General features: G+C 44.5%; 2 protein-coding genes across 6 annotated transcripts in view; one reads left to right on the top strand and one right to left on the bottom strand.

The window, feature by feature from the left end:
• Positions 1 to 22,397, bottom strand: part of tdrd9 (tudor domain containing 9) — a 31,039-nt gene extending 8,642 nt beyond the window's left edge. The window contains exons 1-27 of one of the 5 annotated variants that reach the window (XM_014210744.2): positions 21,899 to 22,396; positions 16,328 to 16,416; positions 16,141 to 16,208; positions 15,440 to 15,661; positions 14,087 to 14,209; positions 13,801 to 13,881; positions 13,530 to 13,694; positions 13,332 to 13,435; positions 13,074 to 13,190; positions 12,873 to 12,957; positions 12,732 to 12,789; positions 10,656 to 10,760; positions 10,429 to 10,526; positions 10,078 to 10,209; positions 5,990 to 6,155; positions 5,847 to 5,910; positions 4,100 to 4,208; positions 3,923 to 3,976; positions 3,729 to 3,845; positions 3,076 to 3,183; positions 2,865 to 2,965; positions 2,535 to 2,708; positions 1,855 to 1,981; positions 1,452 to 1,667; positions 1,233 to 1,322; positions 846 to 1,103; positions 488 to 655 (exon numbers count right to left, since the gene is read on the bottom strand). In XM_014210744.2, coding sequence (XP_014066219.2) covers positions 488 to 655; positions 846 to 1,103; positions 1,233 to 1,322; positions 1,452 to 1,667; positions 1,855 to 1,981; positions 2,535 to 2,708; positions 2,865 to 2,965; positions 3,076 to 3,183; positions 3,729 to 3,845; positions 3,923 to 3,976; positions 4,100 to 4,208; positions 5,847 to 5,910; positions 5,990 to 6,155; positions 10,078 to 10,209; positions 10,429 to 10,526; positions 10,656 to 10,760; positions 12,732 to 12,789; positions 12,873 to 12,957; positions 13,074 to 13,190; positions 13,332 to 13,435; positions 13,530 to 13,694; positions 13,801 to 13,881; positions 14,087 to 14,209; positions 15,440 to 15,661; positions 16,141 to 16,208; positions 16,328 to 16,416; positions 21,899 to 22,023 — 3,324 coding nt within the window. In that variant the 5' untranslated portion in view covers positions 22,024 to 22,396. Of the gene's footprint in view, positions 1 to 487; positions 656 to 845; positions 1,104 to 1,232; positions 1,323 to 1,451; positions 1,668 to 1,854; positions 1,982 to 2,534; positions 2,709 to 2,864; positions 2,966 to 3,075; positions 3,184 to 3,728; positions 3,846 to 3,922; positions 3,977 to 4,099; positions 4,209 to 5,846; positions 5,911 to 5,989; positions 6,156 to 10,077; positions 10,210 to 10,428; positions 10,527 to 10,655; positions 10,761 to 12,731; positions 12,790 to 12,872; positions 12,958 to 13,073; positions 13,194 to 13,331; positions 13,436 to 13,529; positions 13,695 to 13,800; positions 13,882 to 14,086; positions 14,210 to 15,439; positions 15,662 to 16,140; positions 16,209 to 16,327; positions 16,417 to 21,898 lie in introns of all 5 variants that reach the window. The other 4 variants (XM_014210743.2, XM_014210745.2, XM_014210746.2 and 1 more) reach the window with 4 other exon arrangements.
• Positions 16,890 to 20,624, top strand: LOC106610983 (protein RD3-like). The gene is made up of 3 exons (XM_014210752.2): positions 16,890 to 17,692; positions 18,275 to 18,612; positions 19,544 to 20,624. The coding sequence occupies exons 2-3, from the start codon at positions 18,296 to 18,298 to the stop codon at positions 19,911 to 19,913; spliced, it is 687 nt and encodes a 228-aa protein (XP_014066227.2). The 5' UTR covers positions 16,890 to 17,692; positions 18,275 to 18,295; the 3' UTR covers positions 19,914 to 20,624.
• Positions 22,398 to 25,436: the final 3,039 nt, after the last annotated feature.

Below are 25,436 nucleotides of genomic sequence, written 5' to 3'. Positions count from 1 at the left end.
ATTTGACATACAATGTCTATATGAAACCTGCTTAAAGAATGTATAGTCCTATGTTGTTGTATAGGTGGAGATATGGGCCAATTTGCATATATTCACTTTAATTCCTCTAAGTACACGTATGGAACTCCATATTTTTTGGTTGTTGTTTCAAACCATTCAGAAATGTTTTGCCCAATGTTACACATTGGCCCCATTATTTATAGAAAGACCCTTATACGTGTTAAACAACAGGAAACAAATAAATACATTAAAAAAATAAATTATAATAATAATAATAATAAAAAATGTTTTTAAAAATCACCAGATACCAATTGTATCCTAGGAATTCCTGACAGGAAGGTGTGGCCCTGGCCCACTAATACACTGTAGACCAAAATGACGATGACGCCATCTTGTGGTGAACTAACACCGTCTGGTTGAACCAGACAGGTAGTCTATTTAGCACAACCTATGAAATGTGAGTCAGCCGTTTGGCCAGTTTTCTTGCCTTGCTCTTCAAAAAGGACCGGCTGGTCTTGGAGAAGGACTGGAGCAGGCTGTCGATGAGCTGCTTCTCCTTCTCCTTGTTGGTCTTCCAGGAGCTGCTGGTAGCATTGGGGGTGAAGGTTCCGTCCTGCAAGTCTTTATACAGAGAAACCAGCACCTCGTGGCTCTGCTGCAAGACACACAATGACACAGCACTGTCAGGGCCACAGCCTCTGTGTTTCTACTGCTGGACAGCTAGGACACACTGAATGATATATGTTTATAGCCAAGCCTTACAGGAATAACACAATTGAACAATTCCCCATTATCACAACTTTCCAAAAAGATACATGGCAGTTGGTCGGTGTTTTTTAAGGTACCTTGGACTCAAAGCTCTCTTCGGCCTTAATGGCGTGTCCCTCCTGTATCATGATATCAGCCACACTGGAGGTGACCGTGTCAGTGTTGATGAGCAGCTCCACGTGCATGACGCCATGCAGGATAGAGAACAGGGAGACGATGAGTGAGCGGCCGTTCACCAGTGTTATGAAGCGGTTGCGTGCGGGGCTGCTCCACTGGTCCCCCAGGATCATGGACTGGGCTGATGGATGCATCCCCGAGATACGAAACTCCTGGGCCTGAGGAGGACACAGGGCAGAACACAGTCATACCAGAATACAGGCAAATGTTATCTGGTTAGGATGTGGCCAAAATAGGGTGGATCAGGAAAACACAGTATGTTGCCGATATAAACTTTGTAGCTGTACCTGCAATGGGTGGGCCATGATATCAGCAGGTAGCTCCCTCAGACAGCTGCATGACACCAGGGTGGTGTTTCCGTAGTCCAAAAAGAACACCTGGGACATTCAAAACACATACTTTACATGGTTCATCCACTATAACTGCAACTATAATTAACCTGTATTTAAGTGTATGAAAGGGAGTGATTGTGTGTGCCAGTAAGCTTGGCGAGTATGTGATTGTACCTCCACAGAGCTGCCGCGGACGTGCAGGATCTTGGCACGGTAGTAGAGGCCCTGCTCGTCGCCCTCAGAGAAAGGTGCCAGGCACAGTAGGTTGGGGTAGAGGGAGACAAGAACTGGACACAGCTCACGAGAATTAATCTCAGCTGTCAGATAGCGCTGCTTCTCCATGCTGGCCTCGCCTGCCTGGAAGCCCCAGAAGTGGCCCACCTCCACCACCTAGGGAGCCAAGATGAAGGGGGCATGCTCAGTTACCACCTCCACTGTAGACTGTACATAACCAACATGGAGGGTATGTGATCGCCTAAATTCAGTTCCTCTAGATATAATCTTCACCACATTACTCATTTACACAAATAACTCCCAGAAATGTGACTGAAAAAGGAGTTTCAGCCTGATGACTAACTTCTGTGATGTTGACCACGAAGATGGGGTTGGAAGGCAGCTTGTCTGGGTCGACGGTACTACTCAGCACCCCCACTGGGTAGACTGAGTTGTCCTGGAAGTCCACATTCACCCTGCAAACCACAGGACTGGATAGAATGAGTGATGCAAAAAAAACCTGGAGGATCCCTCCAAGGGGGAACACAGTGCAAGTGTAAGTCAGTCACTGAGCTGCTTCATTGAATCAGTGAGTGAGTCTATGAGACTGACCCAACTCACTCTCATGATTGCCCAGTCTCTAAATGTGTGTGAGGAGGAAGGGGGGGGGGGGGGGTCTAGCTCGGCCTAAATCTCCCCTCTAAGAGGCTGTGTCATGGCTGTGGAGTGTTAACCATAGTGCCAGCACATCAGGTTACATCAAGGCCCAGTGTGGAGGGGTGCAGCCTGTGGGTGGCTGCAGGGCCCACTCCCCCCCAAACAGCCACTGACAGGACACCTCCACCCCCCTGAAGAGGTACCTGGCCCTGAGCCAGAGCTGGCATTACCTAGACATCAACTGACCGCAAAACACATTTATCTTGAGAAGTTGGGTTAAGATGCTTCACCCATGCAGAAAACTGTATTTTGTAGCATACGAGAGGGTTAAAACTACAGCTCCTAGCAGAGTATTATTAGCGTGAGAAGGATGTATAGGGTTTCTACCGAGCGTATCTCATGTGGCAGACGGTCATGCTCCCAGCGCGGGCCTCCACCTCGTCACTGGGGTGCACAAACAGGTCCAGAGGATGCCTCTGGTGGGCCAGGAGGAGGGCCAGTGACACCTCAGGGAGCACCCCCGACCCCCGGGTAGTCGTCCGGTAGAACTCCACATGCCCTCTGAACAAACAACAAATGTTCATCATCTTACCAATGAACTATTGGGATGCTGTTAGACCATTTAGGTCAAAACATCTAAGAAGTATTTATCTATGAAACAGGTAACATGATGAGTTATGGTACATCTAGTCAAGGTTTCAGCCATTAGTTTGTTACCTGGATCCATCAAAGGCTATGGACTTGACCTGGCCACACTGGCGGAACAGGGACTGCAGCTGCTTATAGTACAGGAAACTATAGGGGGGCAGGTTCCTCACCTGAGACCAAACAGTCAAAGAGCCTGTCAGTGGGCTAGCATTCACTAGATACAACACGGTTCATGTATAGGAATCTGATGAATCGGGGATAGGTGGTAAAGGCATCATACCAGCACTGTTGTTTTGGGATCATGGCCAGACAGCTCTTTGGAGGCCAGTTCTTCATCCATTTCCCCTTGGGCAAAGTAGTTGGGGTAGTAGGCACCAGCTATAACCACCTGAGAAAAAGAAAGATGAGATTCTATCAAATAGACAAGGCCAGAGTGATAGTCTGTGTAGAAGGGCTAGGTACACAAGGTGATATTAGTGTCATAACAATAATCATAAAGTAGTTGGTAACGCAGGTTGAAATCAGTAAGGCTGGTCTGAATGGAGAGCTCACTTCATTCAGTAAGCACAATATAATTGACATTGCTTCCTCTATGGGCACAGCAAGAATTTACATCTAATGTTTACAATGTTCTCATCAACAGCAGTGTCATGTCGCTTTTCCACCTTTACTATTAATTAGCCACGTGCGGAATGTCAGTCACCTATTACCCTATGGCCAATAAGCACAGCTGAATTATGCAATTTTACCACACTTGCTAATTAATCTATGGGCATACCTGTGCAATAAATCAACCTGCTCTCTTCTCACCAATCTCATGATGTATTTAAATGAAGGCTTACTCTATTCAGTTAAGCCTTCCCTCAATTGAATAGAGATAAGTTGGAAGTAAGGTGTAGAGCTCCAGAATGATTGCATGTGCCTCGGTCTCACCTGCAAGATGAATCTCTGCTTGTGGAGACTGGAGTAGTCCATGGGCAATGGGTTCTCAATCACGTGCATGTTGAACTGGGACGCCCTCTTCTTCAGGTCCTCATAGAGCTCGGCCACCTGGGGGGGGGTCACAGAGTCGTGGTCAGAAATTGGGGACAACTGGTGTGTGTTTCGTGAGATGCTGGTCTCTATACCTCTCTTATCCTCTTGATCTGGATGCAGTTCTCCTTGCCCCACTCTAGCTCATCCTGGGAGGAACAACACACACACCTTGTCTGATGTCTTTAGGCACCTCCCTTATTATATACGCGTCTGTGTATTATCCATGTTGGAAGTTCATTTATGTAACATAACGATCTAAATGCTCTCACCTTTGGGTGCCTCAACTCTCCCTTGTTTCTGGACGTGTGCCAAGCTTTGAATGCGTTGACAAAAGCAATGGAATCACTCGGCACACCGTGTGCAAAGGACAGCTTGCTCCTAAATATTCAAACATTTAAGAGAAGACAGGGACGAGTGTTATAGCTAGCACTGTGATTGTAATTTAATAACTGACTTATGGATGAAGACTCATGAAAATAAAATAACCTTCAAAACCTAAATAGGACTAGATTCATTATTTTTTCTAACTGTATTTTCATGTAAACTTGACCTAATAGCGGGAGTGTTTAATAATGATAAGCAATTGTTTTGCTATCTTAGTCTATTCAACATCTCATCTTCCCAACTGTCCTTCGATGCTGGAGCAGCTAATCCGGCTAGATGTGTGGGGGTGTAGAGAGCTATGGCACTTCAGTAAAAAAAATATATATATAATAATTTGATGTGTAAACTTTCTTTTATACAACGAACGTTTTCATTGCTTGTTAGTAAATAAATAGGTATTTAAAAAAAGGTTGGATGTGTCCGACTCTTCATTAATAAAAGGTTGTTCTGGCTCTGAGGGCTATAGTCTAACGCGCTAATAAGGTGTCAAATGAACAATGCGCCAATCCTCTCCAACCTGGCATGGTATAATTTGATACGGAATCTTCTCTTAATTTATAGACTAACCAACGCATATCCTGGATGATATGCCACCATAGGCAAGACAAAGAAAAATTAATTACGCCCTCCTACCCCCGCAAATTAGAATAGCAGCCTAGGCTATACAGCGTCGGCCTACAATGCACTTCTACGAATGCCCATGTGGTAGCCTACCATATGTAAAACAGGCAATTTACCGTTAAAACCTGTCATTTGGTTACATTAATTTCTGTTAATGCATGTATTACTTACAGTAATTTACCATTCTCAGAGTGGAAATGCTGTTTGTAGAGTTCACAACCTGCTACACTTGTGGTCATCATTTACACGCTCCATGTGAGCATGTGTCTGGTTTCCCTGTCCTGGCCTTCGTTTTAATGGTTTTGTACATCAAAATAGGATATGCATTTTATTTATTTATATGCAGAAAAAGCCAACAGACAATAAAAAGTAGGCATATAGCTTTATTTTGATTCTACTAATTCTGTGTCAATACGAAAATGCTACAGATCCTCTCCAACCTGGAATTTCTTAATTGAGATTTAATAACCTGGAGAAAAGAAAATGAAACGCCATGGTAATAACGAAGTGTAATGGCTTGTTTGAAATAGGTTTTATTAGGAAGCATATGCATGTAAACCAGTGTGCAAACAGAACTGTAACCTACCCTTTTCTGACCCTCCCTAATGGTTATGTTGGTGACTGTGTTCATTGGCCTGGCCAATTACCATAACCTCAAATTCCAAGACCATCACAGCCCTAGTTACAGCAGACAATAGGTCAAATGGCAGTGCCTAGGTAGATTGTGTAGAATTAACCAATAAGGAGAGAGGTGTGGTATATGGCCAATTAACCACGGCTGAGTGCTGTTCCTACGCAAAACACGACACAGTCCTGAGCCGTGGTATATTGGCCATATATCACAAACCTGAGGTGTCTTATTGCCATTATAAAAACTGGTTAACAACATCTGATATACAATGGCTGTCAGCCAATCAGCATTCAGGGCTCAAACCACCCAGTTTATAAGTGCAATTATATATTTTTTGCTGAATGAGAGAAAATGCATACATTTTTAATGTGCTGACTCACCTGTAGCCTGCCAGCTGTTGTAGGGAGGGCATGGCAAAGAAGCTCTTCAGAGACAGGGAGGCGGCTAAGAGAGAGAGAGACAGACACACACGGAGAGGAGTCGTTGACCAAACACACAAAGCAAAAACCCAAACCCCACTGACCTATGATGAGGCACTCCTCCAGACAGCCAAAGACGTGTCCGAGTACGATCATCTTCCCCAGGTGCAGGTCCACAGGCAGGTGAGCCAGCATCCGACCCAGGAACGTCAGCTCTCCATCAAAACGCTTCTGGCCCTGCCCATTGTTCCCCAGGGACAGTGCGCCCATCTACACCACAAACATGCACACGTCATGACGATTCTCTTTCCTTCAATGATAACTGACTGCAAGAATACTTAGTGTCACACATACACACACTGATTCACAGTCAAAATGTCTCTATCCATCAAGCCTTCCAGCCAAAGAGACCTGACTGTCCTGTCTGCTAACGCACAGCAAGTGGTACCGATGCACCATGTCTAGAACCAACAGGACCCTGAACAGCTTCCATCCCCAAGCCATAAAGACTGCTAAATACAGTGGACAAAAATATAAAAATGCAGCATGCAACAATTTCAACAATTGTACTGAGTTACTGTTCATATAAGTAAATTAGTCAACTGAAAAAAATTCATTAGGCCCGAATCTATGTTTCGCATGACTGGGCAGGGGCGCAGCCATGAGTGGGCCTGGCTCCCAAGTGGGTGGGCCTTCTTGATATGCCACCCATGGCTGTGCCCCCGCCCTCTAAGGCCCACCCATAGCTGCGTCCTTGCCCAGTCATGTGAAACCCATAGATTAGGGTTTCACATGACTGGGGAGCCAGGCCCAGCCAATCAGAATTAGTTTTTCCCCACAAAAGGTCCTGGGCTGGCGTGTTTACATGTGGTCTGTGGTTGTGATGCCAGTTGGATATACTGCTAATATCTCTAAAAACAACGGAGGCGGCTTATGTTAGAGACATTTACATTCAATTCTCTGGCAACAGCTCTGGTGGACATTCCTGAAAGTGAGCATGTCAATTGCGCGCCCCTTCAAAACTTGAAACATCTGGCTATGTGCTGTGACAGAACTGCACATGTAATGATCATGCTGTTCAATCATCTTTTTGATATGCCACACTTGTCAGGTGGATGGATTATCTTGGCAAAGAAGAAATCATCACTAACAGGGATGCAAACAAATTTGTCCACAACATTTGAGAGAAATAAGCTTTTTGTGCATACTATACGGAACATTACTGGGATCTTTTAAATTTAGCTCATGAAACATGGGACCAACACTTTACATGTTGCGTTTCTATTTTTGTTCAGTATACAGCGCATTAGGAAAGTATTCAGACCCCTCGTCTTTTTCCACGTGTGACAGGCTTATTCTAAAGTTGATTACATTTTAGTTTCTCATCAATCTACACACAATACACCATAATGACAAAGCAAAAAAAAGGTTTTAGAAATGTTTGCAAAAAATTACATTTACATAAGTATTCAGACCATTTACTCAGTATTTGTTGAAGCTCCTTTGGCAGCGATTACAGCCTCGAGTCTTATTTTTTTTTACCCCTTTTTCTCCCCAATTTCATGGTATCCAATTGGTAGTTTACGGTCTAGTTCCATCGCTACAACTCTCGTACGGACTCGGGAGAGGAAAAGGTCGAGAGCGGTGCGTGCTCCGAAACAACCCAGCCGCACTGCTTCTTGACACAATGCCCGCTTAACCCGGAAGCCAACCGCACCAATGTGTCAGAGGAAACACTGTACACCTGGCGAGCATGTCAGCCTGCATTGTGCCCGGCCTGCCACAGGAGTCGCTAGTGTGCGAATTGACAAGGACATCCCTGCTGGCCAAGCCCTCCCCTAACCTGGATGACGCTGGGCCAATTGTGCGCCGCCCCATGGGTCTCCCGGCCGCGACAGAGCCTGGACTCGAACCAGATCTCCAGTGGCATGCATTGTCAACTGTGGGACCCTGAATTTACCACATGGGGACTCCAATCAAGTTCTAGAAACATCAAGAATGATCAATGGAAACAGGATGCACCTGAGCTCAATTTCGAGTCTCATAGCAAAAAGGTCTGAATACTTACGTAAATAAAAGGTACGTTTATTTTTTATAAATATGCAAAGAAAATTCTACAAGCTGTTTCCACTTTGTCATTGTAGGGTATTGTGTGTAGATTTCTGAGGAAATGTTTTTAATCCATTTTAGAATAAGGCTGTAACGAAACAAAATGTAGAAGTCAAGGGATCCAAATACTTTCCAAAACCACTGTAGTTAGTTAAAATAGTTAGCCCGGGTGGCTATTGATTATCTGCATTAACCTTTCTGCGCCAACTCTTGACTCATCACATTCGCTGCTGCTACCGTTTATTATCTATCCTGTAGCCTAGTTACTTTATCCCTACCTATATGTACATGTCTACCTCAATTACCTCATACCCATCAATTCGGTACTGGTACCCCGTGTATATAGCCAAGTTATCATTGCTCATTGTGTATTTCTCCCTTGTGTTATTATTTTTCTATTATTTGTTGGGAAGGGCCCGTAAATAAGCATTTCACTGTTAGTCTACACCTGTTACTTAGGAAGCATGTGACAAATATTTTATTTGAAGAGCCCATCCACAGCACGCACGCCCCCCCCCCAATCACACCTGACAACCACACTCAAACACCACTGACAGAGCTAATGCTAGCTGACGCAGAGGTCCTGATACAGCAGAACCAACGTTAGGAAATCATTGCATCATCACAAACACACAGTGACAGAATTGGGCTTTCAGCACCGCTGTATCTATATTGAAAAAAAATATAAACGCAACATGTAAAGTGTTGGTCCTATGTTCTGTTCGTGAGCATTTCTCCTTTGCCAAGATGATCCATCTGACAGGTGTGGCATATCAAGAAGCTGATCAAACAGAATGATTACACAGGTGCACCTTGTGCTGGGGACAAAAGGCCACAAAAATGTGCCGTTGTTACACAACACAATGCCACAGATATCTCATGTTGAGGGGGCGTGCAATTGGCATGCTGACTGCAGGAATGGCCACCATTACAATAATGTTCATTTCTCTACCCTCCAACGTCATTTCAGAGAATTTGGCAGTACGTCCAACCGGCTTCACAAACACACACCATGTGTAATCACGCTAGCCCAGGACCTCCACCTGCTGGATCATTTTAGACCAGCCACCTGGACAGCTGATGAAACTGTGGGTTTGCACAACCCGAAGGATTTCTGCACAAACTGTCAGAAACTGTCTCAGGGAAGCTAATCTGCGTGCTTGTTGTCCTCACCAGGGTCTTGACCTGACTGCAGTTTGGTGTTGTAACTGACTTCAGTGGGAAAATGCTCACCGTCGATGGCCAATGGCATGCTGGAGAAGTGTGCTCTTCATGGCTGAATCCCGGTTTCAACTATACTGGGCAGATGGCAGACAACGTTGCGTTGTGTGGGCAAGCAGTTTACTGCCGTCAACGTTGTGAACAGAGTGCCCCATGGTGGTGGTGGAGTTATGGTAAGCTACAGACAACGAACACAATTGCATTTTATCGATGGCAATTTGAATGCACAGAGACACCGTGACGATCATGAGGCCCATTGCCGAGCCATTCATCCGCCACCATCACCTCATGTTTCAGCATGATAATGCACGGCCCCATGTCACAAGCATCAGTAGACAATTCCTGGAAGCTGAAAATGTTCCAGTTCTTCCATGGCCTGCATACAAATACTCACTGAGCATTTTTGGGATGCTCAATGATCCATGTGTACGACAGCATGTTCCAGTTCCTGCCAATATCCAGTAACTTCGCACAGCCATTGAAGAGGAGTGGGAGAACACTCCACAGGCCACAATCAACAGCCTGATCAACTCTGCAAAGGAGATGTGTCGTGCTGCATGAGGCAAATGGTGGCCACACCAGATACTGACTGGTTTTCTGATCCACGCCCCTACCTTTTTAAAAAGATATGTGACCAACAGATGCATATCTCTATTCCTAGTCATGTGAAATCCATAGATTAGGGTCTAATGAATTTATTTCAATTGACTGATTTCCTTACATGAATTGTAACTCAGTAAAATCTTTGAAATTGTTGCACGCTGTATATTTTAGTTTTTTGAAATCTCTCCATAAGTACAGGAATCCAATTCCATCGATGTCTGTTTGGGATAAGGATGTCAGCAGGTCCACAGTGAGGTACCTCTTTGAGCTGGAGCACAGTCCTCTCAATGTCATTGAGGTTGGGGGGTGAGAGGGCAGTGGAGAGGAGGGAGCGGGGGTCCCCCATGTCCAGTAGCTTCACCTTCAGCATGATGTTGGCCAGGGGGGCACGCTGGGAATAGTACAAAAATATCCTAGCTACTGTCAGAATAAACTAGCAGCTTTATAGGTCTAGTTGAGTAGCCTGCCTAGTCTTTCAGTAATCACATCCGGTGCATAAATCAATCAACAAATGAATCCAACTTCGCAGTTGTTAATCATCATACTATCAATCATAGTTATGAGCTTGGTTCTTTGCCATCAGGGCTGACCTAATGTATGACTCTCTTACCACCAACTCAGGAACCACATAGTCTGGGATCTCATTCCTCCAGAACTCCTTGGTCACCAGCCGGTAACAGTAGCCCTTAGACACTCGCCCAGCCCTGCCTGAGAGGGAGAGAGGATTCACAAATCCTCATTGGGAACTCTATTCTTGAATTAGAATATCAATTGCTCTCTTGAAATGGAATTGCCTCCCTGATGGGCAGTCTGAGGTGGAACTGCATAGTACTGTACCTCTGCGCTGGTTGCAGTTGGTCTTGGAGGCCCAGGTGAGGCGGAGGGACTGGTAACTGGTCTCTTTGTCACAGACCATGTGACGCGCCAGACAGAAATCAATCACTGTCAACAGGAATCCATCAAATTCAGACACATGGAGTGAATACAGTATGCAGTACATATAGCAAGGAATGTCTGTAAACATTATGAAAAAGGGCCTCCTGAGTGGCACAGTGGTCTAAGGCACTGCATAGCAGTGCTAGCTGTGCCACTAGAGAACCTGGTTCGAGTCCAGGCTCTGTCGCAGCCGGCCGCGACCGGGAAACCAATGGCCCAGCGCCGTCCGGGTTAGGGTTTGGCTGGCAGGGATGTTCCTGTCCCATCGTGCACTAGCGACTTCTGTGGCGGGCTGGGTGCAATGCACGCTGGTGCGGCTGGCTTCCGGGTTAAGCGGGCGTTGTGTCAAGAAGCAGTATGGCTTGGCTGTGTTGTGTTTCGGAGCATGCACGTCTCTCGACCTTCGTCGGTACGGGAGTTGCAGCGATGGGACAGGACTTTAACTACCAATTGGATACCACGAAATTGGGGAGGAAAAAGGGGTAAATATATATTTTTTAATAATAATAATAATAAACTCAACAAAAAAATCAATGTCCAATTTTCAGGATCCTGTCTTTCAAAATAATTCATAAAAATACAAATAACTTCACAGACCGTCATTGTAAAGGGTTTAAACACTATTTCCCATGCTTGTTCAATTAACGAACATGCACCAGTGGAACGGTCGTTAAGACACTAACAGCTTACAAACGGTAGCCAATTAAGGTCATAGTTATGAAAACTTAGGACACTAAAGAGGCCTTTCTACTGACTCTGAAAAACACAAAAAGATGCCCAGGGTCCCTGCTCATCTGCGTGAATGTGCCTTAGGCATGCTGCAAGGAGGCATGAGGACTGCAGATGTGGCAAGGGCAATAAATTACAATGTCTGTACTGTGAGATGCCTATGACAGCACTACAGGGAGACAGGATGGACAGCTGATCATCCTCGCAGTGGCAGACCACGTGTAACACCTGCACAGGATCGGTACATCCGAACATCACACCTGCGGGACAGGTTCAAGATGGCAACAACAACTGCCCAAGTTACACCAGGAATGCACAATCCCTCCATCAATGCTCAGACTGTCCAGGCTGGACTGAGGCTGGACTGAGGGCTTGTAGGCCTGTTGTAAGGCAGGTCCTCACCAGACATCACCGGCAACGTCACCTATGGGCACAAACCCACCGTCGCCGGACCAGACAGGACTGGCAAAAAGTGCTCTTCACTGACGAGTCGTTGTTTTGTCTCATCAGGGGTGATGGTCGGATTCGCGTTTATCGTCGAAGGAATGAGCGTTACACCGAGGCCTGTATTCTGGAGCGGGATCGATTTGGAGGTGGAGGGTCCGTCATGGTCTGGGGCGGTGTGTCACAGCATCATCGGACAGAGCTTATTGTCATTGCAGGCAGTCTCAACACTGTGCATTACAGGGAAGACATCCTCCTCCCTCATGTGGTACCCTTCCTGCAGGCTCATCCTGACATGACCCTCCAGCATGATAATGCCACCAGCCATACTGCTCGTTCTGTGTGTGATTTTCTGCAAGACAGGAATGTCAGTGTTCTGCCATGGCCAGCGAAGAGCCCGGATCTCAATCCCATTGAGCATGTCTGGGACCTGTTGGATCGAATTCCTGGACATTCCCCCCCAGAAATGTCCAGGAATTTGCAGGTGCCATGGTGGAAGAGTGGGGTAACATCTCACAGCAAGAACTGGAAAATCTGGTGCAGTCCATGAGGAGAAGATGCACTGCCGTACTTAATGCAGCTGGTGGCCACACCAGATACTGACTGTTACTTTTGATTTTGACCCCCCCACATTATTCCATTTCTGTTAGTCACATGTCTGTGGAACTTGTTCAGTTTATGTCTCAGTTGTTAAATCTTATGTTCATACAAATATTTACACAAAATAAACGCAGTTAACCGTGAGAGGACGTTTCTTTTTTTGCTGAGTTTATATATAAACATTATGAAAAAGAAAACACCCACCATATTTGACATCTGGGACTGTAACAGAGCTCTCTGCAATGTTGGTGGAGAGGATGATCTGTGGAGACAGACAACAGAACATTAAAAAAAAACTGAGTTACGTTCTAGAAGTCCTATTCAGTAGAGTGGTGTGATAGTTACCTTCCTGTACCCTGGGACAGGCACCAGAAACACCCCGTTCTGCTCCTCCAGAGTGACAGAGGAGTGGAGAGGGTACACCTGCAGTCTGAAACATACACCATAACAGCACCATCAAGTTTCTACTAAGTACCGGACACACACAACCTACCATAGTCATGCCCCAGAGATGTAACCAATGAACGTCAGACACACAACACCCACCTCTTGCGCACCAGCTTAGACAAGGCCTCTTGCATGTAGTGGATCTCACCCAGACCAGGAAGGAACACCAGCACACTGCCCCGGTCTGGCAGAGACAGGCCTCCCTCCCGCTCAGTCCTGCTGTTGAGATACACACAATGGGATAATTATTGGACAACTATAAGACATCTAAAAATCAACAGTAACTAATAAATAGTGAACAAATTGTTAATTTATCAAGCAAGCTAAGATGAAGAGTACTGCTGCTTGAACCCTAACCTCTGATCTTTGGCCTCCAGCTCGTCAAAGCTCTGGATAAGGCTGACAGCCACGTTGTACATCTCCACAGTGATGTAAGGTTCATCTGGATGGTGTGTATCCACCTGATAGATAGATAATACACAGACAGTGTTAGGTTAGTCTAAACTGTGAGTACCAGCTACATCCACAGACAAGGCTTGACGCTTCCCCGCCCACCCTGTAAGGAATCAGGCTGCAGAGGTCATCCAGGTAGAACTCCTCGATGGTGTAGGGAGCCCCCTCCACCTCAAACACATAGGCTGGGTTCATCTGGCTGCGGATAGGGGTGCCAAAGTACTCTGCAAACTCCCTGCAGTTGATGGTGGCTGACATGAGGATGACCTGCATAAAGGGGGAAGGGAGGCATTGCGTGTCTGTTCAGTCAGTGCAGTTTAGGATCACATGGTGGTGAGTGCTGAGAAGTGTGGGCTGAGAAGCGTGGGCTCACCTTGATGTAACGAGAGTTGGACTGGAGGAGCTTCCTCACAACCAACAGGAGAAAGTCCAACTCCTCCGTCCGTTCATGGACCTGAAATACACAGAACCACCCTGCTTACTGATTGGCTCATCCACTGCCATGGCAAGATATTACTCAGCATCAGCTAGTTTGATGTTACTGGGTACTAAGATACACTGAACACCAGATAGGACAACATTATTACCAGTCAAGTCATCTGTAGACTACGTTGAAATGACAACCAGTCTGTCTCAACAGGAAAGTGAGTCTTGGTTACCTCATCTATGAAGATGTGGGAGTACTCAGTCAGGCTCTTGGCGCCGACCAGTTTCTGCAGCAGCACCCCAGTGGTCATGTAGATGAGTCTGGTGTGTTCAGTGGCCATCTTCTCTAGGCCCACCTGAAACAAACCAACAAACATAATGGCTAAGTGGCAAGTGTACATTCACACACAAGCACAACAACACATCCATGTAGGTCAAGAAGAAAGGTGAAGCCTAAAGGCAGACGTGAGGATGCAACATCTACTGTCGCTTCCATCTGTGATGTCAAACAATCATTACCCAGAGCGCACTCTCACCACACAACGTGACTCTCTATCAGACAAATGACCTGTCCTAACAACCACGTCCTCGCCCCAGGGAAAATGCCCTCATGTTCTGCTACTCAATTCTAAGTACAAATTCCCTTACGGCTTGACTTTCATAAAACTCTCAGAGAAACTAAAGATCGAGAGAGAAGGCACAGTAAATATTCACTACAATCCCCCTAGGACAGACAGAGCCAAAGCTAAGAGAACTGGATAAAAGCAGCCCTCCATGTTAGTACTGACAGGGGAAGGTCACTGTGAAAGCAGAAACTCTCCATACATCCTCAAGGCCTGGAATCCATCAGTTTCTCCAGCTCTCCACTGGAACCATTACAGTGGATGGAACCAATCAATTTAATAATAATCATGATATGGTACTACATGAATGGTATAAATAACAGTTTATAGCTCCCACAAGGTGCAGAGTATGAGTACTTGGCTACCATTATCTTCTAGTGTCTCCTACAGCTCTGCTTCACCCCTTCATCTTTCATTAGTTCACACTGCACTATACTGTGACCTCCCATCTATATTTATTCTGACAAGCTTTCAAGCCCTTAGGTGTTCATCAGGTCAGCCCATCACTGTATCACTCCTCAATCACTGTCTTGCTAGCAGTGACATCACCCCTGCTGCAGTCCACAGCAGAGCAGACAGAGGCGAGGAGCAGGGAGCTATAATTAGACTGTCTCTCTTGTTTCAGAGCTGGACACAATGCAACCAGACAGCCTGGAAACAGTCCAGCATGGAAGCCTGTCCACCCCACTCCTTCCACTCTTCTCTCTGTGAGAGAAACGTCAAGTGGGCTTTTCGTACAGCGCTTCATCGAGATAATACTATCGCTAGAGGTGCTAAACTCAGTCCACTGCCCCTTGTTATGCAACCTGAACGCTGAATTCTTGTTTCTTTAACCTTTTTCTCTCTCTTCTTTCCACCAAGGGATGTGTATGGTGTGCATGGTAATGTGTTTTTTGGGGTATAGATATCAAAATGGTATAATTAACAATGTATGAGCGAGTGTGGTGTGAATTCTTCACTAACCTGGTATCCCACCAGACTACCCAGGGTGCACTTGCGCTCTCTGGCAACCCATCGGGCAATGCTGCTGGCGCCTATTTTGCGAGGCTGGGTGACCACAAGGTTACAGGGGGCATTCTTCTCGCTGTAGTAGTCCAGGATGAACTGGGGCAGCTGGGTAGTTTTCCCACTGCCTGTGGCTCCACGAATGATCACCACAGAGTTGTTCTCGATCAGAGAGATGAGCTAGAAATACACAAACACATATCAAACACAACAGAGGAGAGAACATTATATTTGCCATTTTAAAGCTGAACATCAAAATATGATTCAACAATCTAAATTACAGTTTATAGTAAAGTATTCTAATCTGTTGTTCATGTTCAGACACAAAAACATCCAGATCCTGCTCTTGCTGGACAATAAATGTGAATCTGAGTAGGAAATGAAAGTCTAAAACACAAATATTTTCAATAATGGCCCTACTCCTCCAGACTGTTACTTGAAAGCATGTGATGACAGTCACAGTGAGTTAGGGTCCCTGCTCGTTGCGCCTATGGCTCCATCAGATAGAATCAGTGCTCATCTGAAGCACAGTAAAACCTTGAATGGAGTTACGACCTGAGGAACTGTTGTCAATGACCATCTCTGTTCAAGTCTATAACCTGAAAAGGTCTGAAATGGCAGGAGTACCTAAAGCGTGTGAAGCTACTAAAGTATTTTACCTCCTGTCTATTCTTTGTGATGGGCAAGCTGGGGTAGTCATAACTGGCTAATGGGGGTGGAGGCGCACCTAGAGTTGGAGAGACGAACACAAAAAGGTTTGCTCATTGACTTTCTTAATTGTTGGGAAAAAAAGCAATCCAATTGAAAGCCAAATTAATTAGAAATGTATATCAATGTGTAACTCACTCGCAGAAAAGTCAGGCTTTCCTGTCTTGTTCCTCAGTCCCCCACCTTCACTCTTTGGGCTGACCTGCTGTTGGGGAGCTTTTGCAGGGCTAGAGAGAAACACAGATTCTCAGGTAAATCAAAAGATAGCACTGAAATTTCAGGCACTGTCAACTAATGTCAATTCCCTGGCTCTTTTGGTCTGGCCAAACGAGAAGAGAAAATTGCTGCATGGCGTTTCTGTCCAGCCACCCAATCCTTTTAGAAAACCAAACTTATCAGCATTTAAGTGTCAAGGAGAGACAATGCAGTTCTGTAAGTCCATGTACACTCTTACAAAAAAGGGTTCCAAAAGGGTTCTTCGGCTGTCCCCATAGGAGAACCCTTTTTAGTTCTAGGTACAACCCTTTTTGGTTCCAGGTAGATCCCTCTGCGGAAAGGGTTCAATATGGAACCCAAAAGGGCTCTTTCTACTTGGAACCAAAAAAGGGTTCTTCAAAGGGTTCTCCTAGGACAGCCGAAGAACCCTTTTAGGTTCTAGATACACCACTACACTCTTAGAAAAAGAGGTGTTATCAAAGCTAGGTGAAAAAAGCACCCCCCCATTGAACTCATATTAGGCAGCCGCATCCTCGTAGTGATACTGTGGCTTTTTCACTTTGAGTAAATAATGTTGAGTAATGCTAGTGTCTTTGTCAAGTCAAATAGCTCTCCCCCTACTTTCTTTCTGAATTCCCTCCCCTCCACCAAAAATTCTCTTTCCCTTTTTTCTCTGAGTTTCTAACATTCCTCTCTCTTACTCGTCCCCCCTGTCATCTCCCCCACTCCTCTCATTCCGTGGCTGGGCCAGTCAGGCCTGGGGCAGTGTTGCAGAGAGAGCAGTCCCAGTCATCTCAGCTTCTCTCCGGGCGAGAGGAGGACTTTATCTACACAGCAGGCAGACACACTGTCAGAGCTGGGAGCAGCTCACACACACATCTAAAAATGCACAAGGGTTGACATGCACACACTCACTTCAGCATCTAACAAAGCAGCTGACCTTACAACAAAGCAGCACAAAAGGAAAGGAGACAGCATTGAGTCAGAGGAGAACACTGAGAACTCCGCTGGACAAAGTCCACAGGACAGGAGAGCAGGGACGAGTGAAGAGGACAATTACGCAGTACAGAGAGGACAATTTATTACAGACAGACAGCAGAGGAGTGCAGACAGTGTATGATCCACACTCGATCAGGACTACGAGTCCAGTAAGAACCAGAGAATGGAGACTTCACTGACAGACCCATGGATACAGAGTCCTGGAGATGCTACTCTGAGGTGCCTGTGTTGATCTCTCTGCCTACGTCTGTCTCTCTCCCTCAAGCCTCCTCACTGCAGCATTCAAGAGTAAGTACCAACAACCATGTGTATTTTTAATAAAAAAACAAAAATTACATTTCACACTACATAGGCTATTTGCCATTTATGGTCAGAAAGTACCAACAATAAAATGGCACTCATCTAGACAATAGCCACAAATTATTTGGCCCATTATTTTTAGACATTTTCTAGGTCAGTCAGGTTTAATAAAACAAATGACTTTTCTGGTGCTTTGAGACATTGCTGACAGGTGTATAGCACTACAGTACCCATTACCCCAGGCTGCCTAATCTGAGTGTAGCTAAGGTGTGAGGTACAGAGAGAACCATCAGTCTGAGGAGTTCAGTACACACCCACACCTGGGCATCCTCCTCAACAGAGTGAGAATGCCACTGAACGCTATCAGAACACTGATGACGACAGATGTCAGCTTGTATGGAGGTGATCCATTTCTCACTTTCCACCATGTCAAGTCTTCAACGAGTGCAGATCAAATCAATACAATTGCAATTCTTTCAACAGTTCTGTTAAAACAGACTTCAGGAGAACAGGACATCAGTGTCAATACTTTTGATTCAGGATGTACAATACTTTATTTTCTCACTGCAGTAACCACAGTATTCCTCCGCCATGCCCCTATTCAGCTGGATGAAATGGTTGCGTGCTGAAGGAGAACAGGCTCAAGATGAGGGGACGTCTGCTAAGTCCACAGGGGTATTACCCAGCTGCACACTGATCAGGGAGCTGCTGTGGCACGTGGAGGAGAGGGAGCGCCTGGCACGGGAGGTGGAGCGGGAACACAGGTTGGCCCACAACACCGTGGGATACCCCCACTGGCTCCAGAGCTACCCAAGGTTACGTACGCTGATCCCCGCATCGGAGCGTCACCAGTTAGAGCGTTTGTGTGCCCAGATCCAGCCCATACACACCGCCACGGTGCTCTCCAGGTACATTGTACACCCGTTTTCATACAGTAGTACCCTTTTCATATAAGCACACTGTGTCTGAAATAGCAACTGCCACCACACCAGGGTGACAATAGGCGAAGGAGACGAGTCTCAAGGAGAGTGGGGCAGAGCAATCTGCCAGGGAAGCCACTGTGTAATTGTCACAGAAGTAGCTAACATGGGGTGTGAACATGCAAAGGTGAAGTGGATCCTATGGGGCTAGGCACAGCGAAAACAACCCCCAGGTAAAGCACTCTGCATCAGCAATATTGTATCCCTATTAAAATAAAAACATCCCACAACAACATTTTTCAGTGATGGCGACATTTGTATGAACACAGATTTGGTCTTTTGAAGGGCTAAATGAGGAATCATGACCCTTGTAATCATACTTGAAATAACCTTTAAATCCACCATGGATCTTGCAAAAATGAATGTACATTAACTAGATGTGCATAACCACAGCCACATGGTTGATTTTCACAGCTGTCAAATAAATTGTTCAAAGCCCAGTTATACCACTGACGGAAGTGACAAACACTCGACCCCCCCCCCAAGAACTCTCCATACAATCCTGAGGTGTGACTAGGTTTGCATAATCACATCACAACAGTAACAAGATCGCCCAATTATTCCAGGGATATTATTCGGTGTGGAAACTCACTGCAAGCATTTTTCCTTCTTTGCAAAATGTCCTCCTGACAACTAGATTGGAGTGAGCTAATAAATACGCCCTCAACCTTGTCACCTCCGACAATGCATGATACTTTGAAATAGCCTACATCATTATCAGCATAATTTGTCAACTAGGTCTAATGGATCATTGAAAACCAAAACAGCTTCTCCCAAATGGCCTCATTATTGTGGATAATGCAGTTTGGGTTAAAGAGTTTATTAACCCACTATATCCCTCTATCTATCCCATTCTCAGGTTCCGCGAGGTGCTGGCCAGCAACAACATCCTGCCCTGGGAGCTGGTGTACGTCTTCAAGCAGGTGCTGAGAGACTTCCTCAACAAAGAGGAAGGGGAAGAAGAGGAGGAGCATCTGCCACAGCCAGCACTGCTTGGGCCAATGGAGGCCTGGACCAACCAATACCAAATGAAGCAGGGCTTTGTCACACCCACCGTGCCGGACTGTGGTGAGCCCCCGAGAGAGGAGATCCCAACCATCTCTGGATATGTGGACCGTACTATGAGAGGCTCTAGTCCTTTCACTGCCCATAGGGACTGGGACCTTCCCTACTACTACCACCACCCAATGCCACACAACTCCACAGAGGCCTACAGCACCATGCTGTGAGAGGAGGCAGGGTGGTAAAGTTGTCCCCAACTCATGACCATGCTTACCTTCTATCCTTGTTATGTCATGCCTGAAAGAGTTGTAATCCCCCCCGAAAAAATTTGCATAAAATGTGTTGGATTTATTCATTTGAATGTATGAACTGCAACACAATCTTGCACAGGACAAACACTTGGGGGCAGATTCAGACATGCAACAATGTATACTGCCATCTACCTGAACTAGGGATGCATCTCAATACTAGCTACTACAATAGGCTAGTCTACTAGCTAGCCTACTTCATTTGCACTGACAAGTCAACCGTGCTTAGACATTTTGGCACCTGGCTACAGAGTACCACAGTATGAGTCATAATACCCATAAAACATACCGGTCAAACAAGGAAATGTTCCAATCGTTTTTCCACCATTCATTTTTCCCCATAGGGGATTTTAGAAACACTTAAGATAAGGGCTGTGTTTTGTGAAGGCTTATTCTGGCGTAACAATAATTCATGCACCTGACAGGTGTGGCATATCAAGAAACTGATTAAACAGCATGATTATTACACAGGTGCCCCTTGTGCTGGGGACAATAAAAACTTAAAACGTGCAGTTTTGTCACAACACCACAGATATCTGAAGTTTAGAGGGGGCGTGCAAATCGGCACGCTGACTGCAGGATGTCCACCAGAGCTGTTGACAGTTCATTTAATGTTAATTTCTCTACCATAAGCTGCCTCCACTGTCATTTTAGAGAATTTGGCAGTAAATCCAACAGGCCTCACAACAGCAGACCACATGTAACCACCCACAGCCCAGGACCTCCATATCAAGCTGCTTCACATGTGGGAGGAGTATTTGCCTGAAATAAAGCCCTTTAGTGGGGAAAAAACCCCATGTGGCTCAGTTGGTAGAGCATGGTGTTTACAACACCAGGGTTGTGGGTTTGATTCCCACGGGGGACCAGTATGGGGGGGAAAAAAATAAAAAATGGATGCATTCACTACTGTAAGTCGCTCTGGATAAGAGCTTCTGCTAAATGACTAAAATGTAACTAATTCTGATTGGCTGGGCTTGGCTGCCAAGTGAGTGGGCCAATACCCTACCAGGCCCACCTATGGCTGCACCGTTCCCAGTCATGTGAAATCCATAGATTAGGGCCTAATGAATTTATTTCAATTGACTGATTTCCTTACATGAACTGTAACTCAGTAAAATCTTTGAAATTATTGCGTTTATATTTTTGTTCAGTATAGTTTGTGTTAGTAAATCATAACATTTTATTTGGCTAGTTAATACAGTAGTTCTTGAAAATTATGTAGGTAGCTATGTAGCCTGAAGATCCGACGTTGAAATGCGTAGAATTCTACATCAGCGAGAAATGATCATTTGGGTCAGGAAAGTTTCCTATCATTACCTCTACAAGCCAGAATGCTAAATAACATAATTTACCGGTTGTCCGTGAGGTTGGTCATTTTGCAGGTAGGAATATGAGACAATATATCCACAGGGAAGTATAATTACGTCAACTTTTCAAAGCTCTGTGCGTTCAGATTTCTATCATCCGAAGCATGCGCCCAATATGGAAATATACAAACGTATGCATACTTAACGAGCTCGTGCAAGTGTTTCAGGTGAGAGAAATCTCAACACACTATAAGCGCTTTGAAAAGTTGATGTAATTTTACTTGTCTATGGATATATTGTCTCATATTCCTACCTGCAAAAGGTCAAACTGCACGGACAACCGGTCAAGTACGTTAAAATAGAATGTTGAATAACATTATCTTATGAGAAGACACTTCCAAATAAATGTATAGCATTAATATCAGACTGAACCAGAGCAGAGGTATCAGTCTGATTGTCAGGCAAGTAGTAATGTAGCTAGCTAACACAAAAGTATAAAGTTCCAGTCTGGTAGCTAGTGTGCTACAGTGCGAGGGAACATATACAAGTTAGCGGGCAATTCAATTGTACATTTTGCTAGCTAGCCAGTTTACTTACCTCTGTCTTGATGACTCCTCCGACTTTACTTTTTTTGGAGGTTCATCTGTAATTCTAATGTTAGCAAATTGGGTGCCTAATGTAAACCATTCTGTTATCTGTTCTGCAGTTATTGCTTTCTTCATGTTTACTATTTTGTGGACTCCAGCGACCGATCCGTTGGTCTTTGTTCAATGGTGATGCTGCAGAATTCTAAATGAGTTCAAAGGCACGTGACAGTACACCTGCTAAAAGGTTGCCAGTCATAAACCCCGCGTATTAAAATTGGATTTTAAACCTAACCTTAACCACACTGCAATCCACATGCCTATCCCTAAATTAAGACCAAATAACAACTTTTTTTTCATACATTTTTTACGATATAGACAATTTTGACTGTGCTGCGGTAACTAGTGGAAACCCTGTTAAGGAGTCTAGGTTGGTCTGGATCCCCTGCAAAGGAGTCGAGAAGTCTGTGTTGGTCTGGATCAAACATCCATCTACTGCAGGGGTTGTCAACTCATTTTGCCCTGATTTAGCCTCGGGAGCCGCATTGGTGGAAAACGTATACAAACGTCATACTTGAGTAAAAGTAAAGATACCTTAACAGAAAATGAAAAGTGAAAGTCACCGAGTAAAATACAACATGAGTAAAAGTCTAAAAGTATTTGGTTTTAAATATACTTAAGTATCAAAAGTAGCCTAAAAGTATGAATCATTTCAAATTCCTTATATTAAGCAAACCAGATGACACAATGTTATTGTTTTAAAATGTACGGATAGCCAGGGGCACACGCCAACACTCAGACATCATTTACAAACGAAGCATTTGATTTTAGTGAGTCCGACAGATCATAGGCAGTAGGGATGGTTCTCTTGATAAGTGTGTGAATTGGACCATTTTCTGTCCTAAGCATTCAAAATGTAACGAGTACTTTTGGGTGTCATGGAAATTTTATGGAGTAAAAAGTACATTATGTTCTTTAGGAATGTAGTGAAGTAAAAGTTGTCAAAAAAACAAATAATAATGTACAGATACCCCCCAAAACTACCTAAGTAGTACTTTAAAGTATTTTTACTTAAGTACTTTACACCTCTGTATTGGTTATATCCTTGGGATGTCCCTACCCCTAACCTTAAAAGGTGCAATATGCAGAAATCGCTCTGCCATTTCCAGGTTACTAAAATTCTAATAGTTTGTCTAATTTTTGTTTGTGACAAAACAAGCAATAGTGTAGAGAATCACTATCATGTAATCCGCTGTGAAATATATTTTCAATAACCACAAATATTGTATTTACAGCTGTTTCCAAAAGGAAAATATGCAAAAGGTAAATTAAGCATGGGAAGCATAGAAATAGCGCACATAGAACATATCTACCACTTCTTGCTTTCAATGAAAATGACAGATCTATAACTCACATTTATATGTGAATTTGGTTGGGTAGCCCAAAAAGTTAAATATTGCAGCTTTAAACGCCTATCCTTTTCAATTTCAACATGGTAATGTCAGAGTTGAGCCATACCAAGGATTCCGTTTAGACTTTTCCAGGCCTTATTTGGTTTTCAACAAGTGCGAATGGCTGCATTGAAAATGTGTTATATTTCCTCACTGTCAAAATGTGGGGGAAAAATCCTCTAACCATCATTTTTAGAATTTTGAAGCCTGGTCTCAGACTAGACGTAACACAGTAAATATAAATCCGAGACACTCAAATTAGTATGATATGTTTGGTATGGTTACATAAAACAGAAGGAGAGTGGTTGGTATAATGCAAACATCTAGCGACCCAAAGGTTGTGCGTTCAAATCTCATCATGGACAACTTTTAGCATTTTAGCAACGACATACTACTTTTTAGCATGTTAGGTTAAAGGGTTAGGGGAAGGGATAGCTAACTCCTAACCTTAACCCTAACCTTGTTAACATTAGCCACCTAGCTAACGTTAGCCACAACAAATTGGAATCCGTACATATTGTAATGAAACAGGAATGGAGTGCGGCTTGAACCCTCAACCTTCTGGCCCAAGGCACAGTGCACCATCGACTGTGCCACAAAAGCATGCTCGAGTGGCAGATTCGATATCTGCGCTTATAAACCATGGTCACTACACAACTCCCTCTTTTCAAAGAGCATGTCCTCATGCTAGACCTCACAGGACGCCGTCTTACAGGACCGCGCTCACCGGCTAAGCACACGCACTGTCATGGATGCAAGGTACGATCATTTTCACTTCTGACACCGATGCAATGAAACGGGCAGGGAGCATGGCATGAAACCCTCAACCTTCTGGCCCGAAGCCCACCGAGCCATCGACTGTGCCACAAAAGCATGCTCGAGTGGCAGTTACTATCCGCGTTTAAAAATGTTTAAACTTTTTTATTTATTTAACCTGTTGGGGGTAGGGGGCAGTATTGACACGGCCGGATAAAAAACGTACCCGATTTAATCTGGTTACTACTCCTGCCCAGTAACTAGAATATGCATATAATTATTGGCTTTGGATAGAAAACACCCTAAAGTTTCTAAAACTGTTTGAATGGTGTCTGTGAGTATAACAGAACTCATATGGCAGGCAAAAACCTGAGAAGATTCCATACAGGAAGTGGCCTGTCTGACAAGTTGTTGTTCATCTTGGCTCTTTTTATTGAAGACTGAGGATCTTTGCTGTAACGTGACACTTCCTACGGCTCCCATAGGCTCTCAGAGCCCGGGAAAAACCTGAATGATATCGAGGCAGCCCCAGGCTGAAACACATTTACGCTTTTGGCAAGTGGCCGATCAGAGGACAATGTGCTTAGGCGCGTGCCCGAGTCGACCCCATGCTTTATTTTCTTTCGTCTGTTTACCTAAATGCAGATTCCCGGTCAGAATATTATCGCTTTTTTACGAGAAAAATTGCATAAAAATTGATTTTAAACAGCAGTTGACATGCTTCGAAGTACGGTATTGGAATATTTAGACATTTTTTGTCACGAAATGCGCCATGCTCGTCACCCTTCTTTACCCTTTCGGATAGTGTCTTGAACGCACGAACAAAACGCCGCTATTTGGATATAACAATGGATTATTTGGGACCAAACCAACATTTGTTATTGAAGTAGAAGTCCTGGGAGTGCATTCTGACGAAGAACACCAAAGGTAATAACATTTTTCTTATAGTAAATCTGACTTTGGTGAGTGCTAAACTTGCTGGGTGTCTAAATAGCTAGCCCTGTGATGCCGGGCTATCTACTTAGAATATTGCAAAATGTGCTTTCACCGAAAAGCTATTTTAAAATCGGACATAGCGAGTGCATAGAGGAGTTCTGTATCTATAATTCTTAAAATAATTGTTATGCTTTTTGTGAACGTTTATCGTGAGTAATTTAGTAAATTCACCGGAAGTTTGCGGGGGTATGCTAGTTCTGAACGTCACATGCTAATGTAAAAAGCTGGTTTTTGATATAAATATGAACTTGATTGAACAAAACATGCATGTATTGTATAACATAATGTCCTAGGTGTGTCATCTGATGAAGATCATCAAAGGTTAGTGCTGCATTTAGCTGTCTTCTG

Source organism: Salmo salar, chromosome ssa09, assembly GCF_905237065.1.
Source record: "Salmo salar chromosome ssa09, Ssal_v3.1, whole genome shotgun sequence".
Taxonomy (NCBI): Eukaryota; Metazoa; Chordata; class Actinopteri; order Salmoniformes; family Salmonidae; genus Salmo; species Salmo salar.
The sequence above is the reverse complement of the archived record's forward strand: the minus strand, read 5'-3'. Positions and strand labels throughout refer to the sequence as shown.